General features: G+C 38.6%; 1 protein-coding gene across 2 annotated transcripts in view; it reads left to right on the plus strand.

Moving 5' to 3' along the window:
- REC114 (REC114 meiotic recombination protein) overlaps positions 1–19,353 on the plus strand; it is a 94,717-nt gene that overhangs the window by 19,916 nt on the left and 55,448 nt on the right. For both annotated transcript variants that reach the window (XM_003784487.2, XM_023509964.1), the window contains exon 2: positions 4,344–4,433. In XM_003784487.2, coding sequence (XP_003784535.1) covers positions 4,344–4,433 — 90 coding nt within the window. The remainder of the gene's footprint in view (positions 1–4,343; positions 4,434–19,353) is intronic.

Genomic DNA, 19,353 nt, shown 5'->3' on the forward strand with positions numbered 1-19,353 from the left:
AAGATTTTAGTCTTTAACCATAAAGTGTAAAATCAACCAGAGGTTTTTTATCAATGCCCTTTATCAGCTTGAAGAAGTTCCTTCTATTACTGGTTTGCTGAGTTTTAAAATCAGGAATGGATGTTGGATTTTGTCAAATGCTTTTCCTGCATTCTGTCATCTGTTAAGGTGATTTGTATGGCTTTTCTTTTTTAGTATGTTAACATGGTAAAATACATTTCCACAATGCTTCCTAATTTCCCTTTTCATTTCTTATTTATAGATTACTTAGATGTATGTTACATAGTTTCAAAATATATGGAGGATTTTCCAGATGTATTTCTGTCACTGATTTCTAATTTCATTTGATTGTACTCAGAGAATATACTTCTGAATTTACCAAAACTTGTCCTGTGGCCCAGAATGTGGTCTTTGTAAATAGTCTGTGCATACTTGAGAAGACTGTTGGGTAGAGTATTCTGTGACTGTTGTCAGTCATGTTTGTTGATATTGTTATTCAAGTCTAATGGATACTTGTTGATTCTCTATGTACTTGTTCTCAGTTATTGAAGGAGGCGTATTAAAATCTCTGACTCTGATTGTGAACTTGTCTGTTTCTCCTTACAGTCCTATCAGATATTGTTTCATGTGTTTTCAAGCTTTATTATTGGAAGTATAAATGTTTAGGATGATCGTTGACTAATTTGCCCAGTTATCATTATGAAATGACCTTCTTTATACTTTTTGATATTCTTATGTGATGTTAATATAGTCACTGTAGCTTTCTTCTGACTGGCATTTGCATGTTATATGTATTGTTTATCTTTTGGTTTTTAACCTGTTCATGTTCTCATATTTCAAGTGTAGGAGACATAGAGCTGCATCTTGTCTTTTTATCTAATCTGACAACCTCTGCTTTTAATTGGGATATTTCAACTATGTTTTTATACATGTAATGTGATTGATAGGATTAGGTTTAAGTGTATCATGTTGCTGTTTGTTTTGTATTTTTACCATCTGTTCTTTATTCCTTTTAAATTTTGATCCTGCCCTCTTTTGGATTAATTGAATATTATTTACAATCCCACTTACCAATTCTCTTTTAAAGATACTTAACTACATATTCTTACATACACATACATACACATTCTTAACATACTATTCTTACATACACATATTTACCCATGTCATTAATATTTCCAGAGTTCTTTATTGCTTTGTAGAGATCTCAGTTTTCATCTGGTATCATTTGCCTTCTGCCCAAAGAATTTCCTTTAACATTTCTTTCAGGGCAGCTCTGCTGCTGGTGAGTTCTTTTTGAAAACATCTTTATTTTCTTTGAAAATTTTGCATCTTAATCTGGTGCATTTATCTGGACTTTTATATTCATTTATCCATTCAACAAAATATTGGGTACCTATAATGTACCAGGCAGTATCCTAGGCATTTGAGTGTATAGCAGTGACCCAAATGAGGGGAAAAAAATCTCTATCTTCTTGGAGCTTAAATTCTGCTCAAGGTAGATGGATAACAAATAAGCAATATAAAGTAACAAGAAAAAAAGTCGTAAGAGCTCTGGAGAAAAGAAAACTGGAGAAGAGAATAGAAGTAGTCTGGTTTGAGTGAGTTTTCAGCATGATGGTTAGAAAAGTCTTATCTGTAAAGATGACATTTAAGCAAAGACCTGATAAAGATGGAGTGAGTCATGTGGAAATCCAAGAGGAGAGAATTTCAGATAGAAGAGTAATGATAAGAGCCCCAAGGTTTATAGTCATCAGTGTGCCCATTGGGTTCAAGAGTAGCGATGGGGCCAGTGTGGCTGATCAGAGTGCATAGGGAGTGGGTGGTAGAGGAGGAGAGCAGAGAAGCTGTGGAGGACTAGACGTGGAGTGCCTTGCAGGAGTTTCTGAAAGAGATGGACAGCTGCTGCAGGGCCCTGAGCTGGAAGTGACATGATCTGACTTAACTTTAAAAGGATCATTCTGGCAACCATATTGAGAATAAACTGTATGTTAGAGACGAGAAGAAAGAACAAAAAAATGGAGAAACCAGTTAGGAGATTGTTTATTATGATCCAAATCCAGCTAGAGTGGTGACACATGCATAACTCAAGTGAGACCTATAAGAGGTGGTTAGATTCTGGATATTTTGAAGGCAGACATGAAGGATTCACTGATGGCTTAGATATGGGTATGAGAAAAGGAGAAGAGGAGTTGGGAATAATTCCTTGGTTTTAGCCTAAAGAAGTGGAAGGATAGAATTATTTTCTGATGTAAGAAAACTGTGGGAATCAAATGCCTACAACAGCCTAGCCACGTGGCAGGTGCTTTGTAAATATTGAATGAATAATGAATGAGAAGGGTAGAAGTTCACGTTAGGGACTGTTTATACATTTACATGGAGATGTTCACTGAACAATTAGATGCCATAATTTAGAGGGCAGGTAAGAAGTCTAAACTAGGATTCTCCTGGAAGTCATAGGCTGTCACTTGAAAAAGTTATAAAATTATAAAATCTGGGAAGAATTCAAATCCTTGTAATACTGTATTTCTATCCAACAAGAGACATAAATAAGAATATTTATAACAGCATTATTTGTAGTAGCCCTAAACTGGGAAGAAATATTCACCACCACTCCCCCCACCAAAGAATAGAAATTGTGGTATCATCATAGTATGGTATTATACAGTAATGAAAACGAATGTACATGTAACACAATTGAAGCCAAACATAATGCTTTCTGGATGATTTCACTCATAAAAATTGAATTATGGTGCCAAAGGTCAGGATGAAGATTATTTTAGGGGAGGAGGGAGCAGGTTACTTTATATTTACTTATTTGTTATCTTGGATAACAAATGTCTTCTGATTGGAAGACAACACTAGGGAACCTTCTAGAAGACTTGTAATGTTCAATTTCCTCATGGGAGCAATGATGATGTATTTGCTTTGTCATCATTCACTGAGCTGTACGTTTATGTTTTGGATACTCTTTGGTAGACATGTTCAATTTCTTAAAAAAAAAATTGTCATGTTAACATATTGCTTTCCAAAGAATTTATTGACCAGACTCTAGTTTTGGACTTTTCATCTGGTTCAAAGTGGTCATAAGACATACAAAATAATCCATTTAAAATATGGTGGGAAGAGTGTTGTGTAAAGGACCACGTCCTGAATAAGGGGGAGGAGGCAGAGTTTTAACCATGGAAGGAGCTAGTGCAGGGCTTGGTAAGCTGTCTCCCTTGACATCTAAAATGTTATTTGATCTTTAAGTTTGGAATTTAAAATTAATTAGAACTCAGTAAGATATCTAAAATTTAAAAATAAGTTTAAAATATAACATTAAAACTCCAAACCTCACATTTGAAACTCTAAGATAGAGTATTTCTCAATACAATGTGGTAACCTTATGAAAATAGACCTAAGCTGAATTAAGTCTGTGTTAGTTATTTTGAACTTTGAGCATTAAGGTGAGTATATGAGTTCTTATGATTTATGAGTGTTCCCTCTACAATACTTGGTAATGATATTAAAGCCATCTATATAGATGAATCTATAGATTAAGACCCAGTCCCACTCCTATATATGTATCAGTGTGTCCTCCCTGTCATTTGGCTTTAAGTGCTTCAATTAGATGAACTCTAATAAGATACAAGATAAGAGTGATTAAGGCTAAGGTCATTGAGGTTCAAGATAAAGGAAGAGAAAGTACAATCTACCAACATAGGTGGTGAAGTTTCACAAGTTTTATCAACTGAAGATCAGACCTCAGTGGGACCGCCCCTCAAAAGATTAGCGTGATTGAAGGCTGCACTGTTGCAAGTATGGGAGATAATTGAGATAATTAGACTACACTGAGAGGGGGTATGATAAGTTTGTGGCACTGTGTTTTAAGAGTGACGTTGACAAAATAAGCTCATCCAAAGGAAAGCATAGGCTTGGGGGATTATGAGAAATGGGTTATATGGCTGAGGAAACTTGGACTTGAAGTCTCACAGCAGCCCTGTAAGTAAGGCATTATTTCCACTTTAAGAAAGGACATTGAGGCTCAGAGAGTTAAATTGTAACTGAAAAGTGGTTGGCTCAAGACTCATCTCTTGATTCTTAATCTGATTTTCTTTCTGTTTCAGAATACTGGTTTTTAATTTTGTCTTTAAAATATGTATATGTTGATAGGCTAATTAATGGCTAGGCTTTTAAAATACAGAGAAACTTGAAGGTGCTATTATCTAGAGATTAAGTAAAAGGGAACATTCATGGTAGGAAGACCAATATGGGCAAATAGTTTGGTTATCAGTATTATACATTTAGCAATATTATAGAAATGTATTGTCTTTTACATATTTCTCTTTCTTTTTTTCAAGGTCTTTGACTCCAATGAAGAATCTGGGTATCTTGTTCTCACCATAGTTATATCAGGTCATTTCTTCATTTCCCAAGGACAGACACTACTGGTAGGTTTTGTGTGTAATAGTTTAATATGCAAATATTTCTTTATACTCTTAGCTTTACATGAATTGTGTCCTTGAACTTCTTCATTCTCACTGAAATTTATCAAGGTCAACAGATTATGTGCTCTAACAGTGGGAAATACAGAAATGTACTGAATATTGGCTTGGTGGATATAGCTCAGTGGCTATGGTGCCAGCCACATACACCAAAGGTGGCGAGCTCGAGCCCAAGCCAGGCCTGCCAAACAAAAATGACAACTACAATCAAAAAAATATCTGGGCGTTGTGGCGGGCACCTGTAGTCTCAGCTACATGGGAGGCTGAGGCAAGAGAATCGCTTAAGCCCAGGAGTTAGAGATTGCTGTGAGCAGCTGTGACAACACGGCAGTCTACCAAGGGTGACTTAGATTCTGTCTCGAAAAAAAAATAATAAAAAGAAAGAAAGAAAGAAATATACCGAATATTGTGGACCTAAAGGGGTTTAGGATTTTGTTGGGAGTCGAAATAGACCTAGGTATGATAAAGGATTCTTAATTGGTGAGACTCCCTTACATGTTCTATGTTCTTCTGAGTTGAAGATAGGCTTGATTTATAAACCTGAGCATGGGGGGGTTTCCAAACAGGGAAAATAGCATATGCATAGGGATTTGAGGAAATAGCTAAAAGAAAACAAAAAGTATGCTATTATTGATAGAGCCTGCCACAAAACTCTAGATTTATAAAGATGCACATGTTCTTTTTTCTGAATATGTATACACTTCCGGAAAATTTGGAATGAAGAAATAAGAATCACCTGACTTGAAAATGTAGCTTTAATTTGTTATATGGAAACAAAATGAATTAAGAAATAAGATAATTGTTTACTTCCAATCAAAGAAATTGTACAAGAAAGGAAATATTAATGTAATATCATTTAGCTGTGGATGTCTACACAGATCCAAATTCACATAAAAATATACTGAATATCTGCATAGGCATAATTTAGCAAATATGTATTGAGCGATACATATGCTAGACACTTTTGGTGATGCTAGTGATACAGCAGTGAACAGCAAAGATAAAAATCCATATTATTCTAGTGGGAGAAACAGCAGTAAACAAATAGGTCAAATACATTTAAAAGACATTAATTTTTGGTGACTCCCTTCCATGTTCTATTATGATAGGATGGCAGGATCCCACATGTGCGTACTGTAATGATTCATTTTTCCACTTCAGTGAAACATAGCGTTATCATTGAATGTGAGGTCACCTACAAAGTCATGTTTGTGTTCCTTGTGACTTCAAACTGCAGCACAAGTTGTACTGTTTTGCTTTATCTGTCACTGTCAGGGTCTGCATCATTTGCAAGAGATAAGGTTTCTTCAGTTGCTAACAAAGAGTACCTCAGACAGTAGACGGAGGGACGCCTAGCGTGCACAGTCAGTTCTCCCGGCAGTATCGCGGGTTTTTCTGAATGGTGCTATTAATACAGGTTGACTTCCTCAGGCATGGGGACCACCCCATGCTTTATCTGTGATTTATCTTTTTGCATCAGTGCTAGATGTGCTGACAAATGGGTAGAAGCTTCTTTGTCTCATCCCTAGAATGATTTTGCACTTATAGGTATAAAAACAAATTTATCAAATTCCACCGTACCCACTACTGAGAAATACGACGGTAAGTCTACAAGTTGGAGCATATTGCACATGTGCCTCCTGATGTTCCATTAGTGGGGATGGCATATGTGACGGTGGTCCTGTAAGAGTTTTTTTCCCCCCATAAGGTTTTGATGGAGCCAAAGGGTTCCTATCACCTAGTGACACCTTGAAATCCTGACACTGTGTAGGCTTGGGCTAATGTGTGTGTTTGTGACTTAGTGTTTTGTGTGTGTGTAAGAATGATAAGGTATTGGAATCTGTCACTGGGCTAGAGTACAGTGTTGTTGTCATAGCTCACAACAACCCTGAAACTCCTGGGCTTAGGTGATCCTCCTGCCTCAACCTCCCAAGTAACTGGGACTGCAGGTACCCACCACAACACCCAGCTAGTTTTTCTATTTTCAGTAGAGATGGAGTCTCACTCTTGCTCAGGCTGTTCTCAAGCAAGCCACCTGCCTTGGCCTCCCAGAGTGCTAGGATGAGCCACTGCACTTGGCTTCTTTCTTTCCTTTTTATTATTTTTATTTTTGGCAGGGTCTCCCTCTTGTGGCCCTGGCTAGAGTGCAGTGGTGTCATCAGAGCTCACGGCAGCCCTGAAACTCCTGGGCTCAAGCTATCCTCCTGCCTCAACCGCCTGAGTAGCTGGGACTACCAGGCACCTGCCACAAAGCCCAGCTAATTCTTCTATTTTTTGTAGAGAGGAGGTCTTGCTTGCTAAGGCTGGCCTTGAACTCCTTAGCTCAAATAATTCCACTATGTCAGCCTCCCAGAGTGCTGGGATTACAAGCATGAGCCACTGCGCCAGGCCTGTGTCATAGTTTTTAACAAAAACATTTAACAAGTCAAAAAAAAAAGAAAAATATTTTTAGGGCAGCACCTGTAGCTCAGTGGGTAGGGTGCTGGCCATGTACACTGGGGCTGGTGGGTTTGAACCTGGCCCAGGCCTGCTAAAACCAATAATAACAACTACACCAAAAAAAATATAGCCAGACTTTGTGGGCGGGTGCTTGTAGTCCCAGCTACTTGGGAGGCTGAGACAAGAGAATTGCTTAAGCCCAAGAGTCTGAGGTTGCTGTGAGCTGTGACATCACAGCACTCTACCAAGGGCAACAGCTGGAGACTCTGCCTCAAAAAAAAAAAAAGAAAAAAGAAAAATATTTTTATACCATATGTGTGTTTTAAGCTAAGTGTTATTGCAAAAGAGTCAAAAAGAGTTTTAAAAAATTTAGAAGTTTATGAAGTAGAAATGTTATAGTACGCCAAGGTTAATTTATTGTTGAAGACAGACAAATATTTTTATAAATTAATGAGGCCTAAGTGCACAATTTACAAAGTCTACAGTAGTGTACAGTAGTGTCCTAGGTCTTCACATTCACTCACTGACTCACTCAGAGCAGCGTCTAGTTCTGCAAGCTCCATTCATGTTCTCAAGACAGATGTACCTTTTTTATATTTTTCATTTATTTTATTTTATTTTTTAAATTTCAGATTAATATGAAGGTACAAGATGATTAGGTTACAATGTTTGGATTGTTAGGTAAGATCCCAGTTGCAGTTGTGTCCTGCACCTAGGAGGTGTGCCATATACCTTTACATTGTGCCCATTTGGTGGGAGCATCACAATGGCCCTCCCTCTTCCCCCTGCGCATCTCCCCACCCCCAACTTGAATCGAGTTTTTCTCTGAGTGGGCATGTATTAGTTGATCTGCTGGTTTTGTATTTGTATTGAGTACATCAGATACTTGCTCTTCCATTCTTGTCATACTTTACTAACAAGAATGTGTTTCAATTCATCTCATTTTTTATCTTTTATCATATTTTTATTATACCTTTTTTATATTTAGATACATTTAGATTCACAAATACTTAGCATTGTGTTACAGTCACCTGTAGTATTCAGTGCAGTAACATTCTATATAGGTTTGTAGCCCAGAGCATGGACTATACCATACAGCCTGGGTGTGTAGCAGGTACCCATCCAAGTTTGTGTAAGTACACTCTATGAAGTTTGCGGGATGAAATTGTCTAATGACACATTTCTCAGAACCTATCCCTGTTTTTAAGTGATACGTGACTGTACATATATAATATAGATATTAATGTTTTTAATTCTGAAGTTTGTAATACTTTTATAAAATTATACCTCATAAGTCACTTTTATTGAGGTATAATTTACATAAGAAAATTCACTAATTTTGAGGGTTCAATTTGATGTGTTAGACAGGGTCTTGCTATGTAGTTCAAGCTCGTCTTAAACTCTTGTCTTCAAGTGACCCTTCCACCTAGGACTCCCAAAGTGCTGGAATTACAGGTGTGAGCCACTGTAACTGGTCCCAATTGGATAAATATGTATACCCATGTAACCACCACCATAATCACGATACAGAACATTTTAATTAACGTGGGAAGTTTCCTTGTGCCCCTTTGTAGTCAGTCCCTCCTCTCCCCACCCCAGCACGTAACACCACTGATCTGCTTTCCATCACTATAGTTTCTTGCCTTCTCTTTTTTCTTAATTAACTTTTATTTATTTTTGAATTGACAGATAAAATTGTATGTATGTACTGTGTACAACATTCTTTGAAGAATATATACATTGTGGAATGACTAAATCTAGGTAATTAACATACATGTTACCTTACTATATCTTGCCTTTCCTAGAAAGCAGGTATTAGAAACATACGATATGTAGTCTTTTGCATCTGGCTTCTTCCACTTAGCATAACGATTCTGAGATTCATCCATGTTGTTATGTGTTATCAGGAAGTAGTTAGTTTCTTTTTGTTACTCGCCAACTCAACAGTATTTAATTGTGTGGAGAAACCTAATTTGCTTATCCATTCAACTACTGATGGACATTTGGGTTGTTTCCATGTTTTGGCTATTATGAATAACACTGGTGAACTTTTATATACAAGCCTTTGTATAGCCATGTGTTTTCACTTCAGTAAATGCCCATAGAGGAACTGCTGAGTCAGATGGTATGTCTGTGTTTAACTTTATAAAAAAACACAAAACTGTTTTCCAAAGTTGCATTCCCATAAGCAATATATAAGGTTCCAGACGTTCTACATCCTAACCAACACTAGGTACTTTTTAACTATCCGAGTGAGGGTAGTAAGATCTCATGATGGTTTTGATCCACTTTTTTTAGTGACTACTGATGTTGAGCATCTTATGTGTTTGACATTTGGATATCTGATGGACGAAGTATTAGTTTGTGTCTTTTAATTACTTTTAATCAAGTTGCTGGTCATCTTCTATTTAAATTATAAGAGTTCTTATTCTGGTTACAGCTCTTTTATCAAAAATATGTTCTGCAAACATTTCTCCCAGTTTATGGCTTAGTGTCTTTTGAAGAGCAGAAGTTTAAGTTTTTGTGGTCCACCGTTTTTTTCTATGGTTCATCCATTTTGTTTTGTTTTTTATCTTTTTTTATTTTGAGACAAGGCCTTGCTTGTATCATCATAGTTCACTGTGACCTCAAACTTCTGGGCTCTCCAAGTAGCTAGGATTTTTTTGAGAGATGGGATCTCACTGTTGCCCAGGCTGGTTCATCCTTTTTGTATGCTATTTAAGAAATTATTATCTCCTGGATAGCAAAGATTTTTCTATCTTTTCTTCTAGAAGTTTTATAGTGTTAGCTCTTACATTTAGGCCTGGGGTTCATTATACATTTTTTAGTCTTGTTTAATAATAATAATATTTTTATTCTGCATAGAGTCCCTTTTTTTCCACAGTTAAAGCAATGTGGTATTGATAAAATTATTATATTATAGAATATAATAATGGATCTTAGTGAATTTAATTCAGGAACCATTACATTTTTAATATGTGGTGAAAGTTAAGTTTGGAGTTTTCTTTGTACATAGATATCAATTGTTTTAGCACCACTTATTGAAAAAAATCAGCTTTTCCTCCTCATTGAATTACCTTGGCATCTTCATTGAAAGTCAATTTTCAAAGTACATGTTGGTTTATTTCTTGACTTTATGTTTTTAAATTTTTAATTAAAAAATACAGGTATATGGTCTCACTCTGTCATCCAGGCTGGAGTGCAGAGGCACAAACATAGCTCACTGAAGCCTTGAACTCCTAGGCTTGAGCAATTCTCCTACCTTAGCCTCCTGAGTAGCTAGGAGTACAGTTGTATGCCACCATGCCGGACTAAGTTTTAATACTTTTTTTATTTTTAAAGATAGGGGCTCACTGTATTGCCCAGGCTGGTCTCAAACTCCTGTCCACAAGCAATCTTTATGTCTTGGCCTCCCAAAGTGCTAGGATTATGGGCTTGAGCCACCGTACCTGCCTGTTTCTTGACTTTCTTTTCTGTTCTGTTGACCTATATGTCTATCCTTATTCCAATAACATGCTGTCTTCACTTCTACTTTGTTGTAATTTTTGAAATTAGGTAGTATAATTCCTCTGTTTTTTCAAATCTGTTTTGGGTCTTCTAGGTCATTTGCATTTCCATGTAAATTTTAGATTACCTCTTTTACAAGAAAACTGCTAGAGTTTGGATGGGACTACTTTGAATCTTTAAATCAATTTGGGGAGAACTGACTTTCCATCTTCCAACTTGTGAGATAAAAATAGCTCTCCATTTATTTATATCTTCTTTAATTTCTCTCATCAGTGTCTTATACTTTCCATAGCACAGGTCTTGCACATACTTTGCTAAATTTATCCACAGGTATTTTTTATGTTATTGTAAATAGAATTTAAAATTTTTCAGTATCTAATAGTTAAATACCAGTGTTTAGAAATACAGTTGATTTTTTTTGAGACAGAGTCTCACTTTGTTACCTTCTATAGGGTGCATTGACATCACAGCTCACAGCAACCTCCAACTCTGCATCCATGTTGCAGAAAATGGCAGAATTCCTTCATTTTTGAGGCCAGCACTCTGTTGTGTATGTGTGTGTATCACCATTTCTTTATCCATTCATCTAGTGATGGATGCTTAGGTTGTTTCCATATTTTAGCTGTTGTGAATAATGCTACAGTAAATATGGAGTACAGATATCATTTTTTTTCCTTATTTATTTGATTGATTGAGACAGAGTCTCACTTTGTAGCCCTCAGTAGAGTGCCATGGTGTCACAGGTCACAGCAACCTCCAACTCTTGAGCTTACACGATTCTCTTGCCTCAGCCTCCCGAGTAGCTGGGACTACATACAACGCCCTGCTCTCTTTTGTAGAAACAAGGTCTCACTTCTGGCTCAGGCTGGTCTCGAACCTCTGAGCTCAGGGCAGTCACCCACCTTGGCCTCCCAGAGTGCTAGGATTACAGGCATGAGCCACCATGCCTGGCCACAGATATTTTTTTGAAATACTGATTTAATTTCCTTTGGATATACATCCAGAAGTGAAATTATTGGCTCATATGGTAGTTCTATTTTTAAATTTTTGAGGAAGTTCCATACTGTTTTCTATAATGGCTGTACCAGTTTACATCCCTACCAACAGTATATGAGAGTTCCCTTTTCTCCACATCCTTGCCAATACTTGTTACCTTTTCTTAGCCATCCTGAAAAGTGTGAGGTGATGTCTCCTCATATGGATTTGCATATCCCTGATGATTAGTAATGTTGAACACTTTTTCATATATCTACTGGTCATTTTTATGTTGTCTTTAGAAAAATGTCCATTCAGGTCCTTTGCCAATTTTTAATTGCTTTATCATTTTTTTTTTTTTTTTTTTGAGACAGAGTTTCAAGCTGTTGCCCTTGGTAGAGTGCCATAGGGTCACAGCTCACAGCAACTTCCAACTCTTAAACTTAAGCGATTCTGTTTCTTGCCTCAGCCTCTATTGCTGCAGGTCCCTGTAGTCCCCTCCCCACCCCCACCTGGGACTACAGGGACCTGCAGCAATGCCTGGCTGTTTTTCTTTTTTTGTTGCAGTTGTCATTGTTGTTCTAGCTGGCCATGGCCAGGTTCGAACCCACCATCCTTGGTATATATGGCCGGTGCCCTGCCGACTGAGCTATGGGCACCACCTGGTTTTTTAATTTTTGCTCTACAAAGTTGTTGAATTACTTATATGTTTTAGATATTAACCTTTCACCAGAATTACAGTTTACAAATATTTTTCCAATTTTATAGATTTCCCTTTGATTTTGCTGATTGTTTTCTTTGCTGTGGTTTGAGAGTTTTAAATAATGAATAGGGTTGATTTTGTTGAATGCTTTTCTGTATCTGCTAAGATAATTTTTCTTTTCTTCAGTTCTATTAATATGTACACATTTTAAGAATATTCAGTTCTTACTGGATCATCCATTTTTTGTAGAATTATTTTTACAAAATTTGGGCCAGGTGTGGTAGCTCACACCTGTAAAACCTAGCATTCTGGGAGGCTGAGCCAGGGGGATTGCCTGAGCTCAGGAGTTTGAGACCAACCTGAGCAAAAGCAAGACCCCATTTCTACTAATAATGAAAAAAAAACTAGCCGGGCATTGTGGTGGGTATCTATAGTCCTGGATACTTGGAAGGCAAAAGGATCACTTGAGCCCAAGAGTTTGAGGTTGCTGTGAGATATGATGCCACCAAACTTTACCCAGTACAACAGAGTGAGACTGTGTTTCCCAAAAAAAAAAAAAAAAAAAAAAAAAAATTATGCACACGTGTAGAGTGATAAAAATAAGAATATGTATTTAAAAGACACTTTACCTTCTAAATTAAAGAATACTTTTCCTCCGTTCACACAACTTATTCACAGTGTTTGGGGTTCCTCAAGAGCCAACACACAGAAGAGCAGCACATTTGATTTGGATCATAACACAATTCTTTGTGATTTTATGTTGGTATTGCATTTACATACTTTCTCACACTAATCTGGGTCGCTATATTTTTAGAATTTGTCTCATAAAAGGTAGCGACAGGATGGTCATGGAAAGTTTTAGCCACTTCTTAGTATAAGAATTCAATTGCTGGCATGTATTAAAATGGTGCTATATTTATACTCAAAGTTTTGTGGAAGCTGTACAACCCCTCTTTAAAAAAAAAATCATTTCTTTCATGGAAACTGATGGTGAGGGCCCACTAACAGCTCCATGTGTGATATGTTTATGCAAAAATCAAAACTGATGGACACACCTTTGGGCTTTCTGCGTAGTCCTGGGAAGCTATTTGCATTTAATTTCCCCTAAACTTTCCAGGTCTCTGGATTGCTACTCCCTGTGAGGACCATGGGAACTTAATGCATGGTGTCTGGTAATAGCACAGGTTTCTGTTTTGCTTGTTCATTTGGCATCTGCATGCTTCTAGGGATGTCACTGCCAGAGGGCTTTTTGCAGACCTGCCGCTAGCCTGTTCTGTTGTTGCTGGTGTCAGAAGGTTGGTATAGCAAGAAGGCTGAGATATCTTAGTGGCCCACCCTCAGTCTACCTTGGACTTGATCTCAACTGGCTTCCCCTTTCCAATCATAGCATTTTGAACACATTCTCCATTGCCCATGTAGAGCTTTTAAAATTTTTTTTCTAATTGTGGTAAATACACATAAAATTTATCATCTTAAAACCATTTTTAAGTATAGATGTCAGTGATATTTAGTATATTCACATTGTGAATCACCATCACCACCATCCATCTCTAGAACTCTACATCTTGCAAAACTAAAATTCTTTACCCATTAAACAGTAACTGTCCCATTCCCTCTTCCCCAGCTCTTGGTAATCACCATTCTACTTTCTGCCTCTATGAATTTGACTGCTGTTAAGTACCTCATGTGGGTGAATCATACAGTATTTATTTCTTTGTGGCTAGTTTGTTTCACTTAGCACAATGTCAGCAAGGTTCATCCAGGCTGTAGCATGTGTTAGAGTTTCCTTCCTTTTTAAGCTAAATAACATTCTGCTGTATGGATAGACCACATTTTGTTTACCTGTTTATCTACCAGTGGACACTTCGGTTGCTTCCACGTCTTGCCTTTTGTAAATGCCGTAATGAACATGAGTGTACAAAGAGGACAAACTCTTTGAAACCCTACTTTTAATTCTTTTGGGTATGTACCCGTAAGTAGAAATGCTGAATCATATGGTAATTCTATTTTTAAGTCTTTGAGGAATTGCCATATTGTTTTCCACAGAGCATCTACCATTTTACTTTCCGACCATCAGAGCACAAGGGGTCCAGTTTCTGCATATCCTTGCCAGTGCCTGTCTTTTCTGGTTTTTCGATAGTATCCATCTTAACAGGTGTGAAGTGGTAACTCACAGTGGTTTTGATTTGCTTTTCTCATAATTAATGAGATTGAGCATCTTTTGTGCTCTCTGCTCATTTGTATATCTTTGGAGAAATGTCTATTCCATTTTCTTTTTAAAAAAATTAACAGAATTTATCAATTTTCTGTGAGTATTTCTGGTCAGGTTTTGGAACAGCTCTCTGGGTTCCTCTGTTCTTATTTTTGAGCCCTCCAATTTTTAAGACCCTTTTTTTGCTGCTTCAGCTTTTGAGCCTCCTAGGAAACTACAGAAAGCGTCTTGGTCAGGAAGAGGCAGGCTGTGCCCTAATACAGTGGGGTAGGGTGTGCCCACCCCCCACTCCCTGCTTGTCTTCAGAGATGTCATAGCTAGTCTCATGGAGGTTTTTAGGCATCTTTGTCCTCTGTTAATGCTTCTCAGCAGTAGCTTTTGTGGACTTTGTCCTTTAGCTATTTCTGCATGTGTTCTTCATAATTTCAGACCTTGCTAGTCAAGGCAACAGTTTAAGCCTCCAGGGATCGGGTGTCCTCTGGCTTCAACTTTTCTTGCTTGATTTTTTAGCTGCTGCTTCTGGTTGGCCATTTCCAAAGACAAGAATCTTTTCATGAGTTCACCCTTCTCAATTCCAGGGATATTCTGGTGGCCTTTGATCAGTGTGATCTAGCTGGGCTAGATGGCATATCCATGAACAGTCTGGAGAAGACTCTAAGGCGGCAGACCTTGCTAGTTGGAGGGAATCCTGGAGTGTCCTCTGCCCAACAGCTCAAGGCCTGGGACACTGCCTGGGTCTGAATCTAACCTAGTGCCCTCCATGTGGCTCTTAGCATGGGACTCTAGCTCCCATGGGCCCACTATAGCTGCCTCATCCCATCATGATACAGACTGCCTATTGAATTTTCTAACTGAGGGGTTTTTGAGTTGTAGGATTGTCTTTACTTAAGCTATAATCCCCCCCCACCCCCGGTGCGCACACACGTTAACTAGGGAATGTAGCTGTGGGGGGTGGGGGGTGGGGGGTGATGTCTCAGGTGATCTTCTCTAGTCCAGTTTCTTCTTTCAGCTTAGTCTAGGTATAGATAGCACTTGAGCCCTTTTAGGTGGGCTCTTGGCAGTGTGGCTTTTCTGGGGTGCAGAGCTCTGCCTTGCTGTGCCCTCTTTCCAGTCACTCTTAAGTGTCAGGCTCCTCCTGCATCTCTGCTTCGTGCTTAGTCCTCCTTGGCTTCCCCTCTCCTAGAACTCGGGCTCCTGGTAACATGGACTTACCCTTCAGTGGGCTACCATCTTTTCTCATATCACAAACCCTTAAAAAAATGGAATTCACTTTTTGGAGAAATATCCTCCTCTTGAGATGTCTCCAGATTTAAAAATAATTCTCTTTATAAGTCTCAAAGATCCACCTTTTATCAGCATCTCCCTTTCCAACCTAGAAGTTATAGAAGACAATGTCTTAATTCAAGGTTCTAAAGATATCCAAATGGGAAAAGTTATTTTCCAAGACTGTAGCCTCTATTTCCAGGCACCCCTTTTTATTTCAGTTGGGTCAGACCCAGCATGGGTGTCTTAAATAAAATTAAGACATAATTTACCTAAATAAAATTATGCCTGAAACACAGAAGTTAAATGGTCTGGAGACAATTTTAATTTTGTTTGCTTGGGAAACATGGGTCATCCTGTAAATGATGGGGTCCATAGAGTTTTGTTTTGTTTCACACCCAGCCCAAATACTCTTCCAGAAGGACTTGTCTTTCTATTTACCAGTGAAAGTATTACATTCCTAATTGAACTCTGAAACCTTCTAACAGCGATTTTAACCTAGATAATTTAAAAATATCCAAATTGGTCTCAACTTCAGAATTTTCTAAAAAAGTACAAACTTCAAGTTATTTACACAGTTAAATTCTGTCAATTAAAACCAGTCTTTTCTTTGGTCACTTTTTCAGGGCAGACTAAGGAAGACAGAGCTCTTCATAACTTTATCACCCCTTTCTCTTCCTCTCTCTCTTTAACAACCATTAGCATCAATTTAGTTTCACTGGTGTGTGTTTTGCTGTCTCTCCTATAGAGTGAGTTAGGTTAACAAGAGTTAGAGCATTTTACTATTCTCCATTTATGCAGTCCCACATCTAGTAAACTTCAACTCTTATGTAATACTTGTGAAGCATACGAAAGCCCTCCGCCACACCTCCCATATCTCTCCTCCTGGATTTTTCAGCTCACTTTGGGAACCTGTATGTGAAAAGCCTTACCTTTCCTCTTTTAACTCACTATTGGGCTCAACTTGTCAGAGGGAGGGGGTCTTAGTCTGTGCTGCTATAGCAAAGTATCACAGATTGGGTAATTTATAAGCAATCAATAGTTAAATGTCCTAACTAGTTCTAGCATCAACTCAGAAGTGTGGAGTCTAGAGTCTCATCTAAATCAGATATGGGTGAGACTCAAGGCAAAAATTCATCTTGAGTCAAATAACCCTCAGCTGTGAGCCTGTGAAATCAAACAAGTAATATTCTTCCAAAATACCACGGTGGGACAGGCATAGAATAGGTGTTACCATTCCAATAAGGAAGAAATAGTCAAAAAGAAAGAAATAATAGGTCCCAAGAAAGTCCAAAATCCAATGAGGCAAACTTCATTAAGTCTTGAGGCTTGAGAATAATCTTCCTTGACTCAATGTCCTGCCTTCTGGATACACTGTGGGGTGGAGGTTAGGCCCCCACCCTCACAGCTTTGCTGGGCACAGCTCCCACAGTAGCTTCTCACAAGTTGGGTGCCTGCAGCTCTCCTAGGCTGGGATCATACCCTAGTGGCTTTGTAATCGTGAGGTCTCAGGGGTGGCCCTACTCCTGTGCCTTCACTAGTTATTGTTCTAGTGGGGACTCTTTGCAGTGACTCTGTTTCCATGACTGTGTTAGGCATTGCCTTGGTGGGGACTCTCTATAGCAGCCCTGCCCTGTGGCCTTCTGCCTTAGTGCCCAAGGCTCTCTGAGGTATCTTTTGATCTAAGTAGAGGTAGACATGCCTCCAAAGCTTGTACACCTTATGTGCTTGCTGCCAAAGTTTGTAACTTGTCCTCTGAAGCGGTTGCCAGAGCTGCACTGGGACCCACTTGAGCCACGGTTGGAGCAGCCAAGGAGCACTGCTCCAGAATGCAGAGAGCAGGGACTCAAGACTGTCCTGGGCTCTGGCACGACGGGCCTGTGATGGATGTGGCAGCTTCAGAGGTCTAGTTTCCAAAATGATATTACCTATTTCATCAAAGACCTCATTGAACAGCCTTTACTGTGGTATATTTCTACCAAGATTCCATTCACAACCACTCAGATAATCTCTAAGACTGGGGCTTTCTTTATAGTTCTCTTTTTCTGAGCTCTCCCCAGAATCAGCATTAATCCTCTGTTCACAGCAATCTAAGCTTTCCCCAGTATTAGCTTTAAAACTGTGGTACCTGTTACCCAATCCAAAGCTGCTTTCATGTTTTCAGGTATTTGTTATAGCAACAGACCCACTCTCAGTACCAATTTCTATCTTAGTTTGTGCTGCTATAATAAAATAAACAATAGAGATTTATTTTTCACAATTCTGGAGGCTGGAATATCCAGATCAAGGTGCCAGCAGGAGTGGTGTTGGGTGAGAGCTGCTCCCTGCTTCCAAGATGGTACCTTGTTGTTGTTATCTTTTGGAGGGAAGGAACTCTGTGTTTTCACATGGTGGAAAATCAGAAGAGAGTGAACCCACTCCCTCAAGAGCTTTTATGTGGGCCCTGATCCCATTTATGATGGTTCTTTTGTCATGACTTGATCCCCTCTTAAAGGCCCCATCCACCTGTGAATCCTATTACATTAGTGATTAAGTTTCAACATAAGAATTTTGGGGGACAGTTCAGACCATAGTAGAGTCTGTGAATTCCACTTTTAACAACTACTCTGGAAAAAGAACTCACTCACCTGGTCTAATCTCTCTGATCTCCACCCAGGCTTCCTCATGCATCAGTTTCCTCATTTGCCCTCCCAACACTCCTTCCAACTGTAGTGTAGGTGGCAGTGTATCTGTCTGTGCCAATCTTACTTTTGATGTCAACTACAGCATTTCAGGTGATGCAAGGAGAAAGTACACTTAAGCAGCAGAGTTGAGGTTTCTTGCGTAATTGATAAAAGAAGTGGAGTCTTATAAGCAAAGCAATCACATCATGGCTGGAATAGATACAGTGAATCTCAGCATAGCTTTTAACTTCATTTTCTGGCAACACTGGTTTTAAACGGGATCTGGAAAAGCTCACTTTTTGCTAGGACATGGTCCCTGTATACTTGGGCCTTAAGTCTCCATTCCAGAAGAATTTATATTAACAGCTTCTGAATCCAATGTTTACAAGCATTGGATTCACCTCTGTGTCATTTTCAAAGATAGAAAGTTGTCGGTGTTCAAGTGTCTGTGAAAATCTTGTCATCAAGCTTTTCAGCATTTTGGAAATCCACACAGCATCCTTAACATTTTCTGTTTGGATGCTGAAGTTTCGTTGTTGGTGTTGGCATTATCTCTGTCGTCTAAGAATATTAAATTCGTGTATATTGAAATCAGGCTTTTCTGCCATTGGCTTTAAAATAAATGAATTTTAGAGTATAATTCATATATACTTGTTGAGTTCACTGAATATTGATACATATATACAACACCATAATCATAATTTGAAACATTTTTCTTAGCCCCCAAGTTCCCTCATGCCTACCTACCTTCATTTCCAGACAGCCACTTTCTGTCTACTCTGCTTTCTGATACTACAGATTAGTTTTGCCTTTGCTAGAAACTGATATAAATGGAATTATATGGGCTCTTTTGTGTCTGGGTTTTTTTTTTTTTTTGGAGACAGAGTCTCACTTTGTCACCCTCCATAGAGTGGCTGTAGCATCACAGCTCACAGCAGCCTCCAATCTTGGGCTTAAGTGATTCTCTTGCCTCAGCCTCCCAAGTAGCTGGGGCTACAGGCGCCTACCACAACACCTGGCCATATTTTTTGTTGCGGTTGTCATTATTGTTTTTGCTGGCCCAGGCTGGGTTCAAATCTGCCCCCCTTGGAGTATGTGGCTGGC

The sequence above is a fragment of the Otolemur garnettii genome, unplaced genomic scaffold (assembly GCF_000181295.1).
Source record: "Otolemur garnettii isolate 467f Iridium unplaced genomic scaffold, OtoGar3 scaffold00011, whole genome shotgun sequence".
Lineage (NCBI taxonomy): Eukaryota > Metazoa > Chordata > Mammalia > Primates > Galagidae > Otolemur > Otolemur garnettii.